This window comes from Sinohyriopsis cumingii, unplaced genomic scaffold (assembly GCF_028554795.1).
Source record: "Sinohyriopsis cumingii isolate HCF-2022 unplaced genomic scaffold, ASM2855479v2 utg000452l, whole genome shotgun sequence".
Lineage (NCBI taxonomy): Eukaryota > Metazoa > Mollusca > Bivalvia > Unionida > Unionidae > Sinohyriopsis > Sinohyriopsis cumingii.
The window spans coordinates 647,311-671,719 of record NW_028315901.1 but is presented as its reverse complement, the minus strand read 5'-3'; the positions used below and the strand labels follow the sequence as shown (position 1 = coordinate 671,719).

Genomic DNA, 24,409 nt, shown 5'->3' with positions numbered 1-24,409 from the left:
ACACATGTCCAAGAAAAACAATGAATTCGTGATAGTCCGTTGTATTGGTTTGCCACCTGTTCAGATGTATCACAATGGCGTTGTCCAGAACTGCTTTTGAGTACATTCACAATAGCGTGACAATATGATTTTAGTCCAATGAGCACTTTATAATTCCCATGAATAATCCAAACAAATGTTGGCTTTCACGATTATTCTTAAATACAATATTAAACACATTAGCATGATGATTTTAAAACGTACAATTATGAAGTATGAATGAGAAATATAAACTAGGAATGAATTAGTTGGTCAGTTCTTTTCTTCAATGCACGCATTCGGCACTAAAACGCAATTTCACAATAAATGAATCGTCAAAGAGCCCATATAATTGACCAATATACTGTGAAATAATTTCAATATTTTAGAACCCAAATGACCCACCTATGAAATCTGAAGAAAAAAAAACTTGTAAATAGGTTTAGTATAGATATAAGTAATACTGATCGTAAACACCTGTAAATAGTTCCCATATAATCTGCGAGCTAAAGGTGAAACAACAAATTAAACACTTTCGTGTACTAAATCTTAAACAAGCCCAAAGACATAACAGTAAAAATATGACTATGCCCTCAGACTGGAACTTATATTTCTACGCCGTATCAAACAAGTTCTTTCCTCGGACTCGTAGTTGTTGCATTTATCACATAACTCAGTTTTAGTCGCTCAACCTTTTTTAAGAATATCCTTTAATATAATTGAATAATGTCATGTATTGGCTTATGGAAGAGAAAATACAGCTTACTGTGAAAACTCAAGAGATACGTCACCTTGACTAGGCCCAAATATACAATGGGGAATGATTTACCAGCAGATTTGAATATATATAATGATACGGACAGGATTAATGTTTCTATATTTCTCAAAAGGTTTTTGAGCAGTAAAGGATACGTTTTTCTTACGTCCGACTTACTGAGTGAACACTTCAGCTACATGCAAATGCCAGGACAAAGCGTAATATACTGACAGTAATTAAACACATTCATGGCATGACATTATTGATGTATTTAACTTTAAGGTGACAATGCATATATTCTTTCTATCAAACCAAGATTGTGCATTTTCTCTAACATATCATATTTTGTATTTCAATAAACATTCTAAACGATTTTCATGTTTTCATTGTCAAACTTAAAAACTCGTAGGAATTTAAAAATCAGGAGAAATTGCTATACCCAGCTTGTGTCAAGGTGACTAAAACGTCTCAGAAACGTGTATCAAGATAAAATTTATCAACATCTAATTCAAAGACCTTGTGGAGCTGCGGTTGCCTATTACAGAACTACCGTTTTTCAGCAAATTTGTATAGGTTATGTCCGGAATTAATCATTGATGTTGTGTCCTCAGTAATATTAATAAATTAACTTAAAGTTCATCAACCTACTCTTGCTCCAATAGTATTAAAACTGAAAACACGAATAATAATAATGATAGTAATCATATAATAATAATAATAATTACATAAATGAAGAAACAATACAATATAATGGAGAAAATATATATATGAAATTGAAGTGGTTTTCGACTGGTGTTTGCATTTCAGATGATGTATGTCTATCTATCTATCTATCTATCTATCTATCTATCTATCTATCTATCTATCTATATATATATGTGTGTGTGTGTGTGTGTGTGTGTGTGTGTGAAATGTCTCATATATGGTTATTTAATCCGGAGTCTGTGAACATGATCAACAGGTACACACTACAGCAATTTCAGACCCTAGATTTCTTAAGCAATACCAGTTTCTGTCTTTTCCGCCGAGTAAACAGCAATATGTGGCTAGTAACACAATCAGTTAAAATGAAATGATGCATCGTAGCTATTGTCCCTTACCTGTCTGCCCATTGCTCTGTGGGACCTTTTGTCTACGTAAATAATCTACTAAGGTGATGTAAACACTCTTTGATTTAAACGCCCCTGACAAATGTTATGAAATATATAAAATAATTGACGAGAGTCAAAATATTGTTGGGTTATTCTGTGCTATACTTGACTTACTCTTAATTTAATTTATATTGTTACACTTTAAATCAATTTTGTATATGCTTCCATCGTGTTTAAGTATTTAGGTTCGCACATAAAAATGTAATAAACATTTAACTGATCTTAGGCGTTTTACTTTCGAACGTATAGAAGCTTTTACACATTAACTCTTCTTACCTCCTTACCTTGAAGAACACATGCGTTTGTATTGGAAGTTGAAGCCAACGGTTTCTGAATGCACATATTTACCATTATTTAGGTCGCATAACAATGACATAATTATCTTTCATAATTAAAATATCTCGCTGCTGTAAATCTATGAAAATTCGATGTAAATGCATCATCAAAATATATATCCTCACAATGACCAGATGTCAGTTCATACATTGAAGGAAAATATAGAAATTCTTATATATCACCAAGTTTAAGAGTTGATATGTAAACAATTGATCCACTCAAAGATTCACAATTATATAGTTTCGAAATTGTGCGGACAGTTGAGTCATAGTGACGTAGATAACTTAAAAATATAGTGGATATTATACTTGCATCGCGGTTGGTGCAGACAATAGACCAACAATAATTAGTATACTGATCACATTTGTCTCTAATTATTACTATTACGACTTAGATCAAACGTTCTAAACAATATTCTACTAGTCCTTCCATCCCTTGTCCCTAATTGATAAGGGCACCCTACATCGTCAACGCAATGAATGTCCCTACTAATGAACATACGAGTTAAGTCAGTTCGGAGATCCTCTTTTGTATTAAAATAATGGCAACACATTCAGATTTAACAGTACGATACATTTGTTAATGGAAATATAAAGTATTTAAATTGTATTGATTCTTTCCTTCTAATATGTCCATATTCATTATATGCAAACGTTTGAGGAAATACCACTAGATATAAAAGCAATCAAATTGTACGAATGAGTTCCTTTTTTATATGTTAATGTCTTATTCAGCATATACAGCACCCTTAAATGCAACATCGATATTATCGATATTATCTCAGTTTGATCTCTTGATGAACGATGCAAATATCCGTATCCCTCTCATTCTCTCTCTTTATATATATATATGTATATATAAAGTGTGTGTGAAGTTTGTTATTAACTAAGAAATGTCATTGGTGCAAATGCCATCACTGAGCGACAGCTAACAATATACTGTTTCAAAAGACTGAAAAATGCATATTCATTGATACACATCGAGCTAGACGATCAAATAACCAGTATAAATGCAACCTAAACGGGCTTGCAGCGGCTTCAAATCAGTAAGTACAGCTTCAGACTCGTAATGAATATGACATTACATAATACCAATGTCTGTTTTGGTAAATATGTTTAGGATTCACGGCAATTTTTGCTATCACAGATCACTGAGGGCAGCTCTTTTGAACTCTTTCCTTACATGCAAGCACAACGAGATCATTTTGAGTATGTATGTTGTGTGTAGGTGTGTGTTCGTATATGAGAAACAGAGAGTCACGCAAACACACGGATAATGAGAGTGCGTTTATTGGTTACATGATAACGAATTACATTGATCAAAAGGTCTGTATTTTTTGGCTTGTAAAACGGATGGAAAAGAAATATGGATTCTTTCAGTATCACAACTAGGTTTTATTGTGCGTGGGGATGAGGATGTGGGTAATACATAGTGCAGCCAATTATAAACTCATGATACGCAAAGAATAACATATTGTACAACATGAGGAGAAGGAAAACGCGTCATTAAAGACGAGTAAATTAATCTGGAAATGAAAAACTGTCAGACTTAGATGCCGTGTGGGTGCGTTTTATTAATAGGTTTGGCTCAGTGATAAACATATTTTAGCATGCAGAGAAAATAAATAAATGCAATAAATGTTTAGATGTCTTAGTCGATATGTAAGAATTTATATCATGCGATTAATTTGGTATTTCTACGTCTTCTTACACAGTATCATTACTGAATTGTTACAAAATGTAATTGCGTGGTTCTAAACAGGTTCTCTCTCTCTATCTGCGTATGATTATTTCACAATCAAGCCACTTATTCTTTCACCCTGTCTCTCTCTGCATCTGTCTCTCACACTCTCAAAACACGTCCTCTATCGCACCTGTATATTTCGGTTTTCGATAATGATCATTATTTGCATCCTGTTCTGTTCGTGCTTGCTACAGTATTGGCACTTCATGCTATTGAATATTCGCCGTCTTATAAGTATGTGTATTGAATTTAACAAATATGCTCTCTCTCTAGACTTGAATTTTTTTTAATTACATAAATATGCATAATACTATTATTTATCAGTGAGGAGCTTTTATGACGTTTCAGTCTGGAAATTTAACAAACGCAATAACCAATGCAATGTTATGGCGCCAGTATGACACATGGCGATACATGGCAATCAGGCAATCATTGAACGACTTAATCGAACACTTGCACTCCAACTCTTTAGACATAAATATGCCCTTGAATTGCTGCAAATTAAAGACAGTTGTCGCCAGTGTACTGCGGATCTACTTAGTTTGGAGGCCGTGTTAAACAACGAGGTCAAGAGTGGAATCAAATGAACATCTCCATTGATGCAATTGCGAAACAACATATACCACGACAAATGTCACCAGAGCAGCTACAACAGCCAGTGTTGGACAGTAAAGACACAGTCAGGTATTTGTTTGAACCTGGCGAACTTTAAGGTGATGAATCAAGAACAACTGATCCCGCGTGGAGTCTAGTATCACATACAATGTCCAGGTTGGTTAGATCTAATACTTGTCCACGAATAGATTCAACAGACCCTTAGCACGGATTTGTTATTGCATATCTCAGATTCCAGCACGATATTTTTTAACTACATTATATGTTGTACAGCCTCTACGCGAACATTCACGATATCATTAAGAACGACGTCTTGTTTTTGGTTGACACGGCCGGTGTTTGCGACCGGTATGTCAATACGCATATTTTGCCGGCTTGTATATGTTGGTCGATAATATAGCGGAACTTGCAGAGTTGGAACTGTTCCTTGCGAAGCTCAAATAATTTAGGCTGAAGCGAATTACGGATGTGTTTCCTGGATACAACTATTGGATCATTAAGGCAACATGTGTTCTAGAAATCTGGGGTATCTAGAATTACAACACTCATATTTCCACATTGAATGTTATCTCGTTTTCATTTGTTTTAGGTGTTCGTCCTTTGATATATGATCGTACAAAACCTTTTCGTAGTTGCTTAACCATCCGTGTGGTGATTCAGATGTAAACGGTGAATGCTGTCCATGATTTAAAAAACATGGCAGTTGTATTAGATTGTGTTAATAACCAATCAATAAACATTAATCAACCATCTTTGGATACTGCACAAATAGATTCGCAGATAATTATTATCGGAATATAATTCTCACCCATTCTTACGAGGGTTCATGAATATATCTCATGATTGTATAATTTTATTGACTGCGATGCTGCAATATGTGATAAATTAACGTTGCCATAGTACATATCGGGTGTTTCAACGTCCGAGGAATCATCATACGTTTGTATTTTTTCGCCATGAACCCATTTTGGCGGCGCAGCCGCTAGTATCTCCGAGAGAGACACAACTGGTGTCGCCATAGATACATGGTTTTACAAGTTCCTTACTACAACGGTTAATATCAAAGGGTCTGGAAGCGAATCTAAAAGCGTCATTTGGAAATATGTTGATCATCGATAATATGTTTATTGATGAGTACGCGAGCTATAATGAACCCAAATTAATATAATGAGGAGAATTATCTTATATTACGTAAATAGTGTACCCACGTTGTTTCCATATTGCATGACTGCAATTATCCGTGACAACAGTACACCTCGCGCCACTATATCCTAAACAACAAAATATAATTTGGTGGGATCCATGAATAATCCTGTAAAACGACGACCATTATCAGATGATGAACACTGGGTGAACTTAATAATTGTTCTGCATATATATTTATCGTCTTTTGTTAACCAATCCTGATATGACAGAATGGATACTCGCTGAAAACTCGAATGATTAAATCTCGGCAAATCTACAGTGATTGATATTTTGTAATGATCCGTTTATTTAACTCGTGCAATTTCGTGTGTCGGGTGCCATAATCGTTCAAAATACAGATGACAATCGCAAAATCCAAGACAAGTGGCCTGAAAACCAGAAATATTTTCAACATACTTCATGTCAGAGGAATTATATTTTGTTTTCCAAAGACCAGCATAGCCACACTCAGCACAATAATCTGATAGATCATCCGAAAATGATTTGGGAGTGTGGCGCCAATTACTTTTGTTGTTGGGCTATACGAGCCACAGCGGACGACGCTGCAAATACTTAACGAGTAAATAATCGTTGTCTTTGTTATATTTTGCCAAAATTTGTTTCATATTTTGTTATAATGATTCATATTGATAAGGAACCCCATACGGCTGAAGAAACAGATCAAATGTTGATTCATCTGACTCAGAGTTAACCCCGTGAAATAGTCAGACCAATAAAGGGTCATATTTACTGATGTTGCAGATTTAATTGATGTCATCAAAATGATCATCAATGATAGCAGATCCTCGTTAGTCATCCATTGTCGAATCAATAAATATTTCATATCCATCAATCTTAAATTTTGGACAAACATGAGACGCTAAATAGTTAATGAATTAGTTATACACCATTCTGATAAAATCATGCAACTGTAGTTTAAATGGTACTTGTTTCTTATCTCTGGTTAATCTGTCAGAATCTGATTTTGGTTATGTGCTATGGCTCAATCGCATTAAACTCATGTTGTTTTACTTATACTAATCTGATATAATTTTGATGATTTTAAATATAATTTTTAATTTTGGTAATATGATTTTGTTCCCGCATAGATCTTGATCATTTTGTTGCAGTACTCTATCTTCGCCCCATTATCCCATGCCATATGAGTACCTTTTATAAATATACGCAATATTATTTCTTTATTTAGTCTTTCATCTTTCTAGACTTTTACTACTTGTATACTGAACAAACAAACATACAACAGCTTCAAGTGGCTTAAGATGGAGTCGTCTACACCTTTAAAGAGTGTTCAAAGTGGAAGTACCGGCCCAAAACCTTGTCTGGATTGTGGAGTTGGCATTTAAGGAAAAACACATTTGTTTGTAGCTGTGGTGGGAGGATCTATCGTGCGTTGAGAAGATACTTCGGTTTAACAAATGCCACAGATGATGTAAGAATTAAAAGTCAAGAAAATTACACATACCGTGATATCAAAAACCATAAAATTGATCAAATTAGTCAAACATATGTTAAACAAGTTATTGAAGACTTAGGTAGATTAAATCTCCCCATGTTGCTCATATCAAATACACGTATTTACATTTTATAACAAATAAGAAAGCATGCGATGTGTCATATATAGTTTATGTTACTGTCGGTTGGTAATTTCAACGGTTCCATGTATTTCTTTGCTTCGTGTTTTTACCCATGTGAGTTCGCGTACTTTTTCGGTTGACACCTCCCACTCATAACCGCTGCTACTGATCACCTTAATTCCACAATAAAAAATCATCCAAAATGCAAACATCAGCCAGAAAACCATTTCCAAATAACAATATCAAACTATGGCCGACGTCTTTATCATCGTATGTGTTCCAGGCATAAGTGGAGGAAACTTCAATTTGTTTATTAATACAAATGATGCTTCTAAACCATTAAGTAAATCTAAGATTCAAAAAAGTTTTTTATGATGTAATCTACATAATGGTATAATCAATGGTGATTAAAACTTCACATCTTTATACACATTAGCTACATCTGGCTTTCCTTGAATTGCAAAACAAACTTCAGGAAATGGTTATAGTTACCTGTGAAACAGGATTATTTTCTGACTGAAATTCTACATTTGTTTTAAAAGGTTAAATATTTGCATGATCTCTGCGTAATAAAGAAATATGATGTATATGATCTATATTTATTCAAAATCTACTGTATGTAAATGTTCCTCAACAAAACTATTAGATACGAGATGTCATATATGTATGTGATATATTGTTATATACATACAATTCATAGGTGCAAAAATGTTTTCCAGAGTAAGTATTGAGCACAATGGAAAAACGTGGTTGGAATGTATAACGGGCCTGTTGAAAAGATTCATGCATTTTGTTAGTTGTATTTTATTTTTCAAATGCAGGTTTTGAATGAAGATCGCCATTTGTATCCTTTAGTGAATATTATTTTTATGACAGTGATTCAAGACTTGTTGGGTGAGGCATTGTTGTGTTCCTTTTCGTTTTACTTTTGCCTAATAGTTTGCGAGCTTTTGCTGAGTATGTATTATCTTTCATTCTGGCCCAAATTATTTGGTACTTAATACATTTGAATCGGTCATCCGGGTCCAGTTTACAGATTTATCTTGGTATATTTTATGATTGACCATCCTGGTTCATTGTGTCAAGTACTTAATACATTTTTGAACGGTCATTCGAGTACATTCATCAGATTTTTTATGCTAAGTTTTAAAGTCATGAATGTAAACGGGATATTGTCCCGATTTCAAATGCAGGTTTTGAATGAAGATCGCCATTTTTATATTTTTATATTCCTTCCCATATTTTCTACACAACATTTCCCTCTTAATTTGGTAATCAAGTTATTAGTAGATGTATTCAAAATCAGAGGACTAATAATCAAAATATATTTCCTATAGTTGAATAATTAATTTTGTATACCGCCCATCATCGTGGATATATATATACAATACAGTTATACATTGCCGTGAATTTTGTTCCCGATAACCCTCTTCTTTAAACATTCCTAACATGTTGAATGGTGTTTCGAGTCTAATGGTTTAAAAATGTCAATAAAAGAGACTATGAACTATTTACAAGTCTGCTTAAATATTGACTGACCAACATTTTTGACGAGATACTTTGTTAGATACGGGAGAGTACTACTTTCGGCAACTGCATTGAGCATCATGAATTATCCCCCTTTTATTTTTCCATGCCGTAATGTTTTGATTCACGAACTTTAAGACAATGTATAATTCATTAGTCCCTAAAATTTGCATTTGACATAAAGATGCTACTACTTTTACTTTGGATATAAAAAATATGAACGGGGCAAGGCTTGAAGACAATGAAATAATGTTGACGAATAATTATTTTTCCAAATCGTACGTGTCTTAGTAATCATACTAAGCTAGAAGTATACTTACTATTTCTTTCTTCACTCGTTCTTCCTGAAATAATATAATACATCAGAGATTAAAAAAGGCGAAGCAGAGCTCGCTTATTTGCTCCATAATAATAGAGCAGACACGCATGCATGCATGTGCAGATGCAAATACAGTGAACAGATTATGCTAAAACGTGTGTCGCTTGAATGAATCTGATATAAGGGTTCTCTCGTATTTAAATCTCTGAAATTTAATTTTTCTGCCTTATTCATCATCAAAAGATAGATAGTAACAAGCTGCCATGGGGTCCGTCATCCAGTACTTAAAACTGTTTAGGTACAAAGTACAATGTGCTGCTGATTACACCAACTAATAGAATAGGAGAAAGGTCATAAGCAAATATGGACTTTGCATAATTAGGGGATGGTCTTGTTAACGCCGTAAATCAGTGTACATAATATTATCAAGACACCGGCCACATTTTCTGATAGCAGAAAACGTAGTTCTCAGACAAGTATAACGTTTTAATTGATGATCGTCTATATGATGAACTTTCAGTTTGGTTTTCTAATCCAAGATTTATTATCCAGTAATTAAATAACTAAATTCGTAAAATTGACGATTTTATTCTGGTGGCATTAAAAGTTGAATCTAATTCCTAATATAGGTACATTCATTCTTTACACTAGGTTGACGTAATGTTGAAGAAAGCACAAAATTCATTTATTGATCAAGCATTGAATCACACAACTCTACAGGCTGTTTGAATCCATTACTGAATATAGAAAATATATTTGTAGTTATTACAGAAAATAAGATCAAAATGTGTATATGTGTATGTGATCGTGTGAGCATTCTTGACATATACATTTCATCTGACCAATACAATCATATCAGCTCACTTCACTGTTTTCACAATGGAAGGTTTGAAGGAATAAGTTCAAAAATATATGGGAATAATACGGTTCTAAATAATTATGTGCACATTTACACTTAATACAATTTCGAACAGATGATGCTCGTTTGATATTTTAAAGGTAGGAAAGGGAACTAGAATTGGTTGCATTTTTTAAAACAGTTCATCTTATAGAAAGAGTATTTCATACGAATAAGCATCCATTTTTATCTATGTCTTAGACAACGCTAATTTCAGCATATGTTGCAATGTTGCACGTTTCTCTTTCGTTCTTGTAAGGCACGACTTGGGTCAGATACAATAAACTGAGAGCATAGGTATAACACTCAGTAAGTTGTAACAAAAATTAGGAAGATGATTATTACGATAGACTAAGTAAAATAAACGTCAGAGTGCACACATTTTGTCATTCGTTCATTAAGTGTTGTCAAGTCCCTTTTTAGCACCGTGAATATACTAACAATGACGAATTGTATATTAACAATTTTATGCAACTGCATATCTGAGCAGTGTGGTTTAAAAACTCATTAGAATTAAGTAAAACCTTTTCTAGCTGACAAATAGCTGTAGAGGTCTACATACAATGTCCATTTTTTCTGCAAGCGAAATAATTGTGGCATGCTGTACAGGAATGATGCCTGCGATACAATACCGATTCCTCGATAGTCCTTCCGTCCTTTAACATTTATATTGCATTGTCAAAGAAAAGATCATTCTATCAGACGGACACAACATCCCTTTTCACTTACTTCCTATTTGATAGGTACTGGTCACGGAAATGAACCAAAATGAGCAAGCGATTACGATAGAGAGATATAAAGATATATATATATATATATATATATATATATATATATATAGAGAGAGAGAGAGAGAGAGAGAGAGAGAGAGAGAGAGAGATAGATAGATAGATAGACAGATAGATAGATAGGTAGATAGATATATAGATAGGGAGATTGATAGACATTATATGGTATACACCATTTCATTTTTGTTCCTGGGTAGTAATTGTTATTCCCTATTTGGTTACGCTTCAAAATTATAGGAAATGGCTATTATTCCCCACAAACATTTGTGACAAGGACAGAGATGCTTTGAAATTTATTAATTTTCCAGAACATTAAATATCGATTCAGTGCTGTGTAACTTCTAGAACTTTCTTCAGCTTTTAAGTAATATAAATTTTAATATAAATACAGGGGACTTAAGCTAGTTCAGTTTAGTTCTAGTATCCTAAGCGGATACATATCTTCATTTTTCTGAGATGGCATCAAGAGGCTGCACACATCAAGCAGATGCATTTTTTTATGTATGCGGCGCAATTATTTTGATAACCATCTGGTCGTAGGGGTAGTCTCTCTCTCTCTCTCTCTCTCTCTCACACACACACACTCTCTCTCTCTCTCTCTCTCTCTCTCTCTTGCTACATACACATAATACCAATTACATTTAGTTAGATAAATATATATTTCCATTTCGATACATTCAGGATTAATCATCACAAATATTTGTGATCCTAGTTTCAGATGTAAGAGCAAATAAGTGACATTTGGAAATTAATGGGATGCATGTATGGACAAATTCAGTCTAAATGTGCCATGTCGTCAAAGACACGATAGCAGACTAGGTTTACATGAGTCTATAAAGTCATGTGAGTAAATAGCATATTTGTTAATTTGAATGATGTCTTCGACTATGTCATAAATCCAAGCAGTTGCTAAATGATCAGTCCACGATCTATACATACTCCAATGGAAGGGGTAGCTTTAGCTCAGGCGAAAGGATGAGGTATATATATTGCAATGTTTTTGTGTATCAGTTAGGATGCTTAAATATCCACAGTGTGCTCTTTCAACGTCTCCGTTTAACTAACAATCATGATTGATTTAACTATTAGTTCGGAAACAACATACTTTCCCGACTTGCGTTATATGAACTGGTGTTGTATTAGAATTATTGCAGGAGTCGCACGAATTATTGACTTTTAATATAGACGTTTGTGTAAAAAGGGCAAACATTGTGAAAAATATAAAATGAGCGAATTCATAAACAATTCACTTTGCACCGTGTAGCCGAAACCTGGAAAAATTTAGTAGACTGAAACTTTGGAAAATAGATTGAGGAGATGGGTTTTTATGTTCCCTCAGAATTATGACAGGTTACACAGATGAAATTAAAATAGTGTGGGACACAATATATTAATTGTCCAATTATTGAAATAGTTGTTCATGTAGTGTCAATAATTTTCAACGAAACTAAAAAATACTATTTGAAACTATTGTAGGTATTCCATAGAAACGAGGTAGGAAACAATATACACTATTATATAAAGTTTAGCTCGTATTAAGTCTTGCACAATTACCATACAAATGATTTATCGGCCAAAAGGTACGCAGAACAGCCGACACTTTGGTTTTCCATTAAATCAATCAACTACAGATGCTGTATTTACTTTACATGATGTCATAACTAATATGTAAATCCTGTGCATTTATTGTTTCAAAACGTTTTAGATACGATTGATATAAACTGTAAATTGTTTAAGAAAATGAAACTCATCAGGAATGCAACATTTTTTAACTGAACAGACTGTAATATGTAATAGTTGCAATATTATGATCCTGTTCTGAAATTTTGCGTCGAGGTTGTTTCGGAAATGGTAATAACCTTTTTATTTCTCTTGTGATCTGTGCTTTTCTGCAACAGATGTGTACGCTTCTATGTTAATTATACCGTGAAACACAAGTATAGATGAAATATTGTTTTGCTAGCAGATAATATATATATATATATATATATATATATATATATATATATATATATATATATATTCCTCTTGACCGTCCATAAACATTATATAACTATGTTGGCTAAAAGCAATTAATTATGTTTAATGCTAGCGAAAACTGAACATTATTTATATACATTTATTTTTACATTGTTTGATCAGTTTATGTGTGTCTAATAAATCTAATTTAGAATGGAATCATTATAACGATAGCATTGTATCACCAACTAACATGATCAGTGCAGGTCAGATATATGCATCACAACAAACCCACAAAGCTTTTATAACTGTTTTGCAATTTTCCAACCGTAAGAATGAATAAACACTATATATATATATATATATATATATATATATATATATATATATATATATATATATATATCTTTTTAAGTTGTCTCTGAAACGAAAGTACCTGAATCTTACAAATACTGGTACACAACCGAATGCTAGCATTGATAACCATTCGCATATAATTATATTAATCTTTGAAAACTAACTACATTATACCGGATGTACAATTCGAAAAACACGACACCAAACCATGAAACTTTTAAAAACTTAAATGAGAACCTTGAGAATATATAAATGTAAAATTCCATGGTGTACAAAGTATCTGTTGAACAATGCCGATTTAGTCCATCTGGCCAAAGGAGTTATCACCATAAGCAGTTACTAGGATATTATAGGAAATTTACAGTATTGATCCCGAAGAAATTATACTTGACGTTGACAATAACATTTTAGAGAAGTGGTTTCAGGTGAATATGCTATGCAAAGTTACATCAATCGTGACAGAGACAGAAACCATTATACTTGACAGTTGAAGTTTGTAATGGAACGCGACACAACATTCGATCAGGACTCAGGCAGTTGTAACAAAATTCAAGGCATGGTCAGAAAAGCCACCTTGTTCGATGAAAATGGAATGTATCACAGTTACTCTTGCTTGCTTAGACAATTTGCGTACCTAGTCACTTTATTATCCCTAATATTAACCAAATTATCTTACATGTAAAAGTTATGACAGTGATATATACATATTTTAATGGACACATACAACATATAGCTATTTAAAGGAAAATAAATACGGCATATCAATTTCACTTTCAACTGAAATAGCTGCCAGCACGATACTACTATTGACGGCTTTTTACACGCATACAAAACAACAATTGACTCTAAAGGAAAATAATTGATTAAATATATAATGACTGACTCAGCATATCCTACGTAATTCTACAATGTCTAATTAGCAATTTGTTATTAACAGTAATTATATGGTTCGACATATGCTTTATCCCTCTCTGTCTCATGCAATCACATTCTCTCATCTCTCTACACTCTCTATCTATCGGCACCTTTCTTTCACACTCTCAAAACACTTCCTTTCACCAAATTTTGTTTTGTACCATGTATAAATCGAATATGTAGCCCTCATTAACTAGTTTGTACAAAACAGGTGGCAAAGAAATAGTCATTCATATCGGTAAATTGGTCGATATAGAATATATATAGAGACGATATACATACGTTTTGCACACCGACATAGATTGGCGTTGTAAAATATATTCGGATCTGACCCTAAATGATTGACGATTTGATAAGACCTTGCAGTCATTTACGATATGAAGCAATTGTTTGGCAGCTAATGTACATTAGGAGATAATGAAAGAGGCTCATATGTATAACTATGTCCTTGTTCTGGTTTCTTTTCTTTAGGGCCACAGAATTGTTTTTATCAATAACGTTTGTCAGCATCTGCCATTTGAACGGGAATACAATTAATGCGAACATTCATCATATTTAGCATTATAGTGTCACAAGCCATTTGGTACATTATTGGAGGGGCCTCGAGTGGCCGAGTGGTCTAAAGCGTTCTCCGTTAGGAATCACTGCCATCTCACCTCTGTCTGCGTGGGTTAGAGTCTCAAATCCAGTCAATGTAGGTATGTGAGAAAGCATGCCAGTAGCTTCTCGTGGGTCGGTTGTGCTTTCTGGGTTTTTTCCGGGTTCTTCATCCACCATTAATACTGGCTGCCATGTATTGCCTATCGTGTGCTGAAAAATGGCATTAAGCCCCATCACAAAAACACCTACGATATTATTGGAAGCATAATGTTTAAAAACGAGTCAAAATGTCATGACATTCTTCCTACAAATAAAGATTATTATCGGCAGGAAGATAATCGGCAATTACAAGACTTATAAGGTCTTTCTTAATTCAATCAAAACGATTTTGGCATTTCCACAATCCAATTTTTTGACAAGCAATAATATTGCCACACCACTCAGCTTTTAGAATCAAATCATATTCAGTATTTACTTTAATATAAATTGTGTACGTATTGTGTGAAGTAATAAATAATAATTTTGAAAGGCTTGTTTTTTTTTTCTTAATTTGTGTTCTCATATGAATGAAATGTCAGTATCAGGTCGATCAGATATACCAGATACGCATATCTGGAAAATAGAAATCGGTATCAAGATCTATCGAATACTTGTAATAATATTTCCCAGAGATTCAATACATTCACGGGATATAAGGTTATTGCTGTAATCGGTTTAACGACAAAGGATATACATAACGGGCAGTATATTTGGTGGTGGAAGAAAATGGGGGAAGCCCGAGAAAATCCACGGCTGTGTGGACATTCCATTATGATAATGAGCAAATCTTGAAACAAACATTAGCATGTATTGTTCAATACAAGTGTCGATTTATACGTATATTAAAAATGCGCTATCTCCATTGTACATCTAATAAAAATTACCTTGTTTCCTGCCGAAAGCGATACATGCAAATTCCCGAGAAGAAGTTGAACTAGAAAAACCTTTAAAGTGTTATTTGACTCAAGCAGACGCTATGCCCTGAAGCAGATCATAAGCGTAGCCTAATATGTTATGTAATGCAGGTATTGTCATTTTTGTCTAAATAAATATTATAAACTGCATGAGAAATGAACTGGTTACTTTGTATTTCGTGCTAGAAGATGCGTTCAATTCGACAAACATTTCCGATAAATGTACACGCCTATAGATGGTACGACGGCCTGATTGGACGAACCCTTTTGTAGTTTGAAAGATAACTTATTAAAACTTACTCGTTCTTTCTTATTTCTTTCTTCCTGAAATAATAATAATAATATATATTGCATTACAAATGTGAAACAAACTTTGCTTTCTTGTCTCAAAATAGAGGATATATAGGCATGACTATATTCGCAAATATATATACAATGTAAACCATTATTTCAATATATTATTCTCATGAGTTATGCATGCCCCCATAGTTCTACTGTGAATGATGTCGCATTAAAATAATATACAATATATAAAAACACAAAACACCAATCTGTATAAAAGAATAGTTGTAATAATAATGCGTTGTTACATTTTATTTGCTTTTCCAAATTTAAGCAGATTTTGTTATGGATAACAAAAAAGCAGCGGGTGTTCTACATGACCGGTCAATATTCCCTAACTTAAAGGTACATTTATTAGGAACTACTGAGTTCCATCCTGAAACGGTCGCGGTAAGATACTCAACGTTGCTTACCTCTTTGACAAGACCCTTTAGTGATTTTTTATATGCCTAATGTCTTCAAGTTCACTCGATTCATAATTACCAAATACAGGGGGAGTTCTCCATGCGGCTATTATATAATAAATACTACCATTGACTGTATTTTTTTAATCAGTTACATAAAAATGAAAACTGAACATACCAAATAAAAAGCAAATATATAATACAAATAACCAACCTGTGCTACTTCAATGAAAAAAATGTAGTGGGTGGTAAAACTAATTTGAATTATGCAATAATTTCCTGCTGCTATTGGTTTTTAATCTATTTTCATATACCGTCCTAAAGATGTTAATACATCCTCCCAGAGTGGACAAAAGTCAGCATGTCCCTTTGACCGTTTGCACACAGTATGTTGCATGGTCATTCGCAGAACGAAAATGTACCAATATATCATCTTTTCACATACAATATTTACGCATCATATCAGGGTGAGTTTGGAGCAGAATATTCGGCAATAGCGACACGTAAGTATATCATTATTAAGATTAGTTTTACCCACCAAAAATCAACATTGCAATATCAGCAATTACTAATCATTTCACTATTGCTTACCTGGATTTGCCATCAAGGTAATCTCAAGCTGATCAAAACCAGATAAAATGAATGTACACGCCTTACATGGTGATGTCTAGTTATATACAATGTTCGTGTCTGTCTGAGTAGCATGCTGTGCCGTAACAAATTACTCAGTCAAAGCAATATCCGCGCTCTGTTGTGCTAATGAAAGGAGGTAAATTAACGAAAAGGTATTATGTGAATGCCAAAAAGCTGCTTCCATTATATCCTCCAGAGAAGAATGATTAAAACAGGCCCATGAGGTAACTTTAAGTTTCATAAAGTTGAGGTCTCAATCGGTGAGAGAGTCATGGGATAATGTGATTGTCATGACAATCCACCAGGAAATAGTGGCAGCTGAACTGTCTACAGAGCCCTTATTAGGGAGAAATAGAGAGAAAGAGACTTTGCTACTTTTCCTTTTGCTTTCGAGACATTATGACTGAAACGCATAGCACGCAAAATGCATAAAATTATATCTTGATCACCCCCTGCGCTTAGTTTACTGAGGCAGGGAATCAATACGGTAAAGTGGCCACTGAGGTAAATGTTGCTTGCAGGAAAAGCAAGTAGGCATTAAGAGAAACGGAGTCGTAGTTAGCATTAAAAAGTCATAGTCAATGGATCAGGCAAGGGAGAGAAAGAACAGTGAAGGAATACAGTTTTGAGTGTGAGACCTAAACAGGAAGCTACACTCAATGGGTCCTAAGCTGCTTTGAAGTTGTATAATGTATAGGCTTCTGTGGAAAAGGGATCCCGATGTTATGCCAAGAGACCTGGGTCGATGAATCAAGAGGTCTGTGAGATCCTTAAACCGTGGTAGTTGGGGCCACAATGGATTAATGAGAATAATCAGAGGAGTGGAAGTTCGGACTCCCTGTAGAACTTGTGGTAGCAGTCGGAAAGGTGGGAAGGAATACCCCACTGGAAGCTGAATGCATTGACTGCCCATATTCTCTAATCCTGGACGTCAGACACGTAAAAGGGAACATTGTGTTGTTTAGCTTGGTCGCAAACAGGTTCACTTGAGGTATATTCCAAGAGAAAACAGCGATTCAGTTGCTGAGTGGTTAAAAGGCCACTCTGTCAGAACGGCTTGCTCTGTTCTGAATAGACTGTCCGGTAATATGTTTATCTTGCCCGGAATGTGGCAACGTAAATAGGCTCGCCAGCCTAAATCTGACGCATCTGTGAACATACAGGAATGGAGATAGGATGCATGCTTGAGAACCCCCATCAGGAATATGTCTCAATTCATCCACCAAAATAAAATGGTGTCGGGAAACTGGTCCTAGAATGATCAGGGTTGATCGAGAATATATGTGAAATTTCCACCATGCAATAAGAAGGAACTGTAGAGGAAATATGTGGAGGCGTTCTAAAGGAGCGAATTCGGCAGAGGCGTTCATGGTTCATATTATTAAAAGATAAAGTCGAGCAGTTAAAAGGGTGTTCGCTGGTAGCGACTCTAGGAGAACCGGGATTCGATCAACCTGATCTAGTGGAACACTGACCAAGTTTTCGTTTGTGAGGAAGTTCATCACCAAGTAAACTGACTTATCAGGGTTGGGTACGGGACCCAATTGAATTATCATGGACCAAAAGCTGATCAGATTCTGATGAAGCGACTTGAACATTGACGTTCTCAGTCAGCCAATCGTCTAAATACTCGATAACTCGTGTTCACTGTATTCGAAGGTAAACCGCTGTTGCATCCGTAACCCGGGTAAAGACTCTTGGTGCAGAAGATATTTCGATCGGCAGAATAAGAAATTGAAAATGTTTCTGCTCTATGCAAACACAAAGATATTTTCCGTGCGGAGGAAAAATGTATGCATACGAATAGGCATCCTGAAGGTTGGTAGAGACTGGCCAATCGGACGGAAAAAGAGTGATCCTGATAGAGGAGGTTGTCTCCATCTTCAATGTCTCCTCAGACATAAACGGATTAAGCAGGAGGAGTTCGATAATAGTTAGAAATTTTCCGCTTTTCCTGGTGACCAGGAAGATGTTTGAGTAAATGGCGGGAGACTAATCATTTAAAACCCTCTCGACTGCCCCTTTCTGCAAAAGAGTGTGCATATCTTCCTTTATTTCCAACACATTGGACTGCGGTAGGAAAATGGGGATCCTTGATAATGGGCCTTGTTCCCGAAACTAGAGTGGACAACCTTCAATTACAATGTAGAGGACCCAACCATCGTCCGTGATGCTTGGCCAAGCCCTTGAGAAAATGCGTAGGCGAACATCTACTCGAACATTTGCAAAAGGGTTGCACGGCAGGAGATGTTACAATTTACTAGTGCTGTACCCACCACTTTCCTGTCGTGGTAGGAAAGAAAGGTAGGTTAGAAAACTTCCATTTGGATCTTCGGCCACTTGGTCGCCCTAGACAGTATCAGGGAGGAGGTGGTCTAGCAAGAGTTTTTAGATTGGACTGGGGTTGTGCCTGCTTTAAAATTTAAGTTGGTCCTTTAGGACGATTCGACTGACCTAGTTTCCTTGTCGATTGCGACGAACCAGGAGTGGGTAAAAAATATTGATGTTGGTCATCGAATAATTCATGAGAAGCCACGGTAGTAATGAGACCCTTAGAGAGGGTATCGGCTTCTAGAAGTGAGCCATTAGAAGGTAATTACTTTGATTAAGCCAAATACATGATCACGGAGGAAGTGCAGAAATTCCGCCGATAATACTTGGTTAACAAATAGCGCATTCCAGAAAGATTTTACCATAACCTCCAGGAAAAGTGTAACGTGGCTTGATTCAGGGTGCGTCTCTCAGCATAATAAAGGAAGCAGCTGCGAAAAGGTCGGTATGAATCACTACAGTTACAAGTAACCAGGTTTTCTATTACATGGCGTCAAACTGTTTTGATGGGAAGGTGTTCCCAGAATCCCGAACAAATACCCAGTTTGGCAGCATAAGATTCCAAAGGGGCAGGTTTAATATGCCGCTTTGGGGAATGTACTCGATAGATTGAATAACAGATAACGGGTCTGGAATAGACCACCCTGCATGTTGTCGAACAAATTTAGAAGGAGTAGCACCAACACATTATTTGTACTGACGAATGGACTAGCATAGCTAATGAATATATTTGGACTAGCTGCGACACATTTTCAGTGGGAAATTAAGCCCACGTATATTCGACGATGTTCTGCCTATACAAACAAATACATTTAGCTTGTATACCATTTATAGGGTAATAATGGACACCAATTTGGAATTGTGTCTGTCTTGTTTTTAGACATATCTGCGACTGACTTGATAGGCATTATGTGCATATGAACAACTAGACACTAAATCATTATTTATTTTACTTTTTGGGTTCTTACAAACAAACTACGAGGGTCACAAAAGTGACGTTTTGCTTGTTGAGACACTTACAAAAAGACGGACCACTTTCGGCTCCAGCTACCCATCGCTCATGTTTTGTTAAATATGATAAGAAAATGTTGACGGTATTTCTAAAATTGCAATATGGACTTAAACATAAGTGTCATAAGTATATGTTCCTTCTTTTGACATTAAGCTGTAAAATATAATATACTATGTAATTTACAGTATATATTTGGAACAAAAAAATAGACTAATTAACATCTTCGCAAAACGTGTAATGTTTGGGGCCATTCAATCAGTACTTTAATCGGAAGGATGGCAAGGCTGACAAAGATATTCACGATATAGGAAACCGTTTGAACAAGGCAAGGGCTATAAGATATTATACATTTAGAGAATAATTATTTTTAATAAATAATAACGTCGTATTAGTCATGTAATAACTTTACGGAATACATGATTTGGACTTATTTACTGAAACGCTTTTAATTTTACTTACTCTTTCTTTTTTCCCTCTTTCTTCCTAAAATAAAAAAAAAATCTGATATTACAAAAGGTGCAGACAAAAACACCTTGTTTCATCTAGAAAGTGAGAGTAGACAAGCATAAAAATATTATCAAATGGAAATGCAATGTACGTCACACAGTGTAAGTCATTACATGGCGTAATCCATCATAACTGTCGTTTCAGCTAATATGCTATACAGAATGTCTCGCATTTAAATATGTTAACTTTGGCCTGTCCGTATTTTTTTTTTCCTGAAAAGACATAACTTAAGAAGCCGTTAAGTGGTCTGTCATATAGTGCTTCTAACACTTTGGCAAATATGCACTGCACTGCCGATAACAACAACAAACAAAACAGCATAAAGCCCATCAACAAATCTGCAGTTTGTATTTTGTTCTCGGTTTACTCCACATCAGATCTGAAGTGGTTGTTTATTTCCTGCTTTGATCCATTCCCCATCAGGCGATGCCTATAATATTATCAAGTCTCTAATCTTTCAATTACCGCGTTGGCCTATAGCTGAATAAACCTACCGTTGTTCGGTAAGTTGTCTCATGACTCTCATGTATGTGTTCAGAGAAAACGAATATTTTAGAATAGCATAACATTTTCAATTATACGCACAAATATGCCAAAGGAGGAGGATTCAACTTATATGTAAGAAATAGTAAAATATATATACCTTAGAATATTCAAGCTTTGTTATCATCTAAGTAAGTTCTTGTAAATCCCTATTTTGCACCTTTACGAATATAACATTTGTAATGTGTATATTAATAATTGGATGCAAATCCATATGTTACCTGTGTGGTTTAAAAATTCATTTATAGTAAGACATGTGTGATCTACATGATGCCAGGGTGTTTTGCATGTACTGGCTAGCGTTTCTGCAAGCTAGATAATTCTGCTATATTATATATGAATATTGCCTGTACTTAAATAGAATGCCACCGTAATAATTGAATTACCCATATTATAAAATGAAAAAATACGAGTAACTTACAGTAGTGTAAATTAAACCGAACTATTCCTAAAATACATTGTACACATGTCCAAAATAATCAAATGTCACAATGAGTTCCTGATAGTCCAAAGTATTGGTTTGCCGCCTGTTCAGATGTATCACAATGGCGTTATCCAGAACTGCTTTTGAATACTTTCACAATAGCGTGACAATAGGATTTTAGTCCAATGTGCACTGTATAATTCCCATAAATATTCCCATGAATAATCCAAACAAATCTTGGCTTTCAGAATTATTTCTAAACTCAATATTAAACACGTTTAAGTATTTAGGTGTAATGTAATAAACATTGAAATGATCTTATGCGTTATAGTTTCTAACGTATAGAAGGTTTTACACATTAACTCTTCTTAGTTCCTTACGTTGAACATCTCATGACTACGTATTGGACGAAGAGGCCACCAGTTTCTGAATGCACATATTTCCTATTCTTTGGGTGGCATAACAATGACATAATCATCTTTCACAATTAAAATATCTCGCTGCTGTAAATCATTAAAAAAATTCAACATAAATGCATCATCAAAATATATATCCTCACACTGACCAGATGTCAGTTCATACATTGATGGAAAATATACTTATTCTTATATATTACCAAGTATGAGTGTTGATATGCAAATAATCAATCCACTCAAGGATTCAGAATTATATACTTTCGAAAATTTGCGGATAGCTGAGTCATAATGATGTAGATAACTTCACACATCTAGCGGATATTAAACTTTAATCAAACGTCCTAAACAAATTTGAATTGCCCATCCATGTCTTGGCCCCAAGTGATGAGGGCACCCTACATCGTCAACGCAATGAATGTACGTACTATTGTGCATAGTAGCTAACGCGCGATGAAAATTCGGTTCGCAGATCCTCTTTTAGATTCAAATGATGCCAGCACATTCAAATTTAACAATATGATACAACGTTAATGAAACCATAAAGTATTTAAATTGTGTTGATTATTTCCTGCTAATATGTCAATATTCATTATCTCGTGACAGGTGTCTTCCGGGTGTACCGTGAACTACCTAATATCTGACAGAGTATCCATAAACATTATAAGAACGATACATCGGCCGTTAATTATTAGGTGAAAATGAGAAGATCTTTCTGAAAATTTATTTGGTGCAACTAGGTCATGATCGGTGTCCAGGGATCTTCACCAAGTTATATCTGGTCTCCTCTCCTGCGCTTGTATTGAGATTTCCAATCTTTTGGGCTGCTCTCCCAGCACGGTATGTCTAACATATATTCATTTGGGTTCCTTAATGGTGCATGAAGTCGGTTTATATTGTGATCTCTGCCATAACTCACAGCTTGGGATTTGTTCTGGCTAACTGATGCATAGGACCAGCAGCAGGTGAGGTGAACAGACCCGGTTCTTCCTCGCGTTTGAAGGCTCCTACGAAAACAAATCCGTAGGAAAGCTTTAGTTTCATTTTTAAAGGCTGCTACGGGGTGTTATTTTCGATACAAAAGACTCTAGGTGACAAAGTGTGACACAAAAAAAGCATCACCGCGTGGGCAAATTTGTTTTTAAAAATAGATTTTCTAACGTTGTTATTTATTACCTTCAACGCACGAGCATTCTTGGGGGTCTTCACCTACCTGCTGCTCCTCATAAAACAAATTTATTAAAATATTTGATCAAGACCAATTCGATATCGACAGCGTGGATCATGCAAATTTATCGTAATGAATCCATGTGGAGTTGCCTGAGCACGACTAAATAAATTTTTAAACTTATTTATGTCCATGTCGCCGTTGCACCAAGTTTGATGAATATTTCGTAGCGTATGCGTATCTACGCCGTTAAATACCGCTAAAATATTACAATTATCTCTAATTACCTTAGTAATTTGTGTATATCGTTGAGTTACATAAATAACGTCTGTGTTTTTATGTCGACCGCGTGAGAATATCCTGGCTGGATTTGCTTGTTTGTCTAACATTACGTCATCGTATACAACTAAATTATTAATTTCTCCATCAAGATCTTCCACGGATGGTGCCTCATCAATACCTGTGATGAATTCAATAACAGTTTCAGATATTTCTGTCGCATTTTCATTAAAATCTTTCAAAACGTGATAACAACGCTGATCGTCGACGCTAGGTGCAACTAAATATAATTTATCCCATTTTAGCCATCTCGTTATCAAATTCAACAACAACTGAGTCTTACCCGATCCAGATGGGCCAATTATTATCATTCTGATCGAATTTGGTAACGCCGCGTGATGTTTTACTTGTTCGCGTTTTTTTGTGGCTGAAAAATCAATTACAGTCATGATATAACAATGCTTATGGATTTATATTGTGTAAAATGTCGCACGGCTACCGACTCGGAAAATCCAACCGAAATTAAAGCGCGCAATGGTAGAATTGCAATAACAGGTGTGTGTGCAAAATGTGACACAAAAAAATTTAGATTCATTAAAAAAAAACGCTTGGCGGAGACATAACATCTAGTTTAGGT

At 35.0% G+C, this 24,409-nt stretch overlaps 1 protein-coding gene across 4 annotated transcripts in view; it reads right to left on the bottom strand.

The window, feature by feature from the left end:
• LOC149774006 (E3 ubiquitin-protein ligase TRIM45-like) overlaps positions 1-24,409 on the bottom strand; it is a 142,908-nt gene that overhangs the window by 74,457 nt on the left and 44,042 nt on the right. For 2 of the 4 annotated variants that reach the window (XM_089945887.1, XM_089945886.1), the window contains exons 5-7: positions 20,898-20,921; positions 16,017-16,040; positions 9,248-9,271 (exon numbers count right to left, since the gene is read on the bottom strand). The exons of 1 other annotated variant lie outside the window; for it this stretch is intronic. In XM_089945887.1, the coding sequence (XP_089802013.1) occupies positions 9,248-9,271; positions 16,017-16,040; positions 20,898-20,921 (72 nt within the window). The remainder of the gene's footprint in view (positions 1-9,247; positions 9,272-16,016; positions 16,041-20,897; positions 20,922-24,409) is intronic. One more of the 4 variants, XM_089945888.1, reaches the window with a different exon arrangement.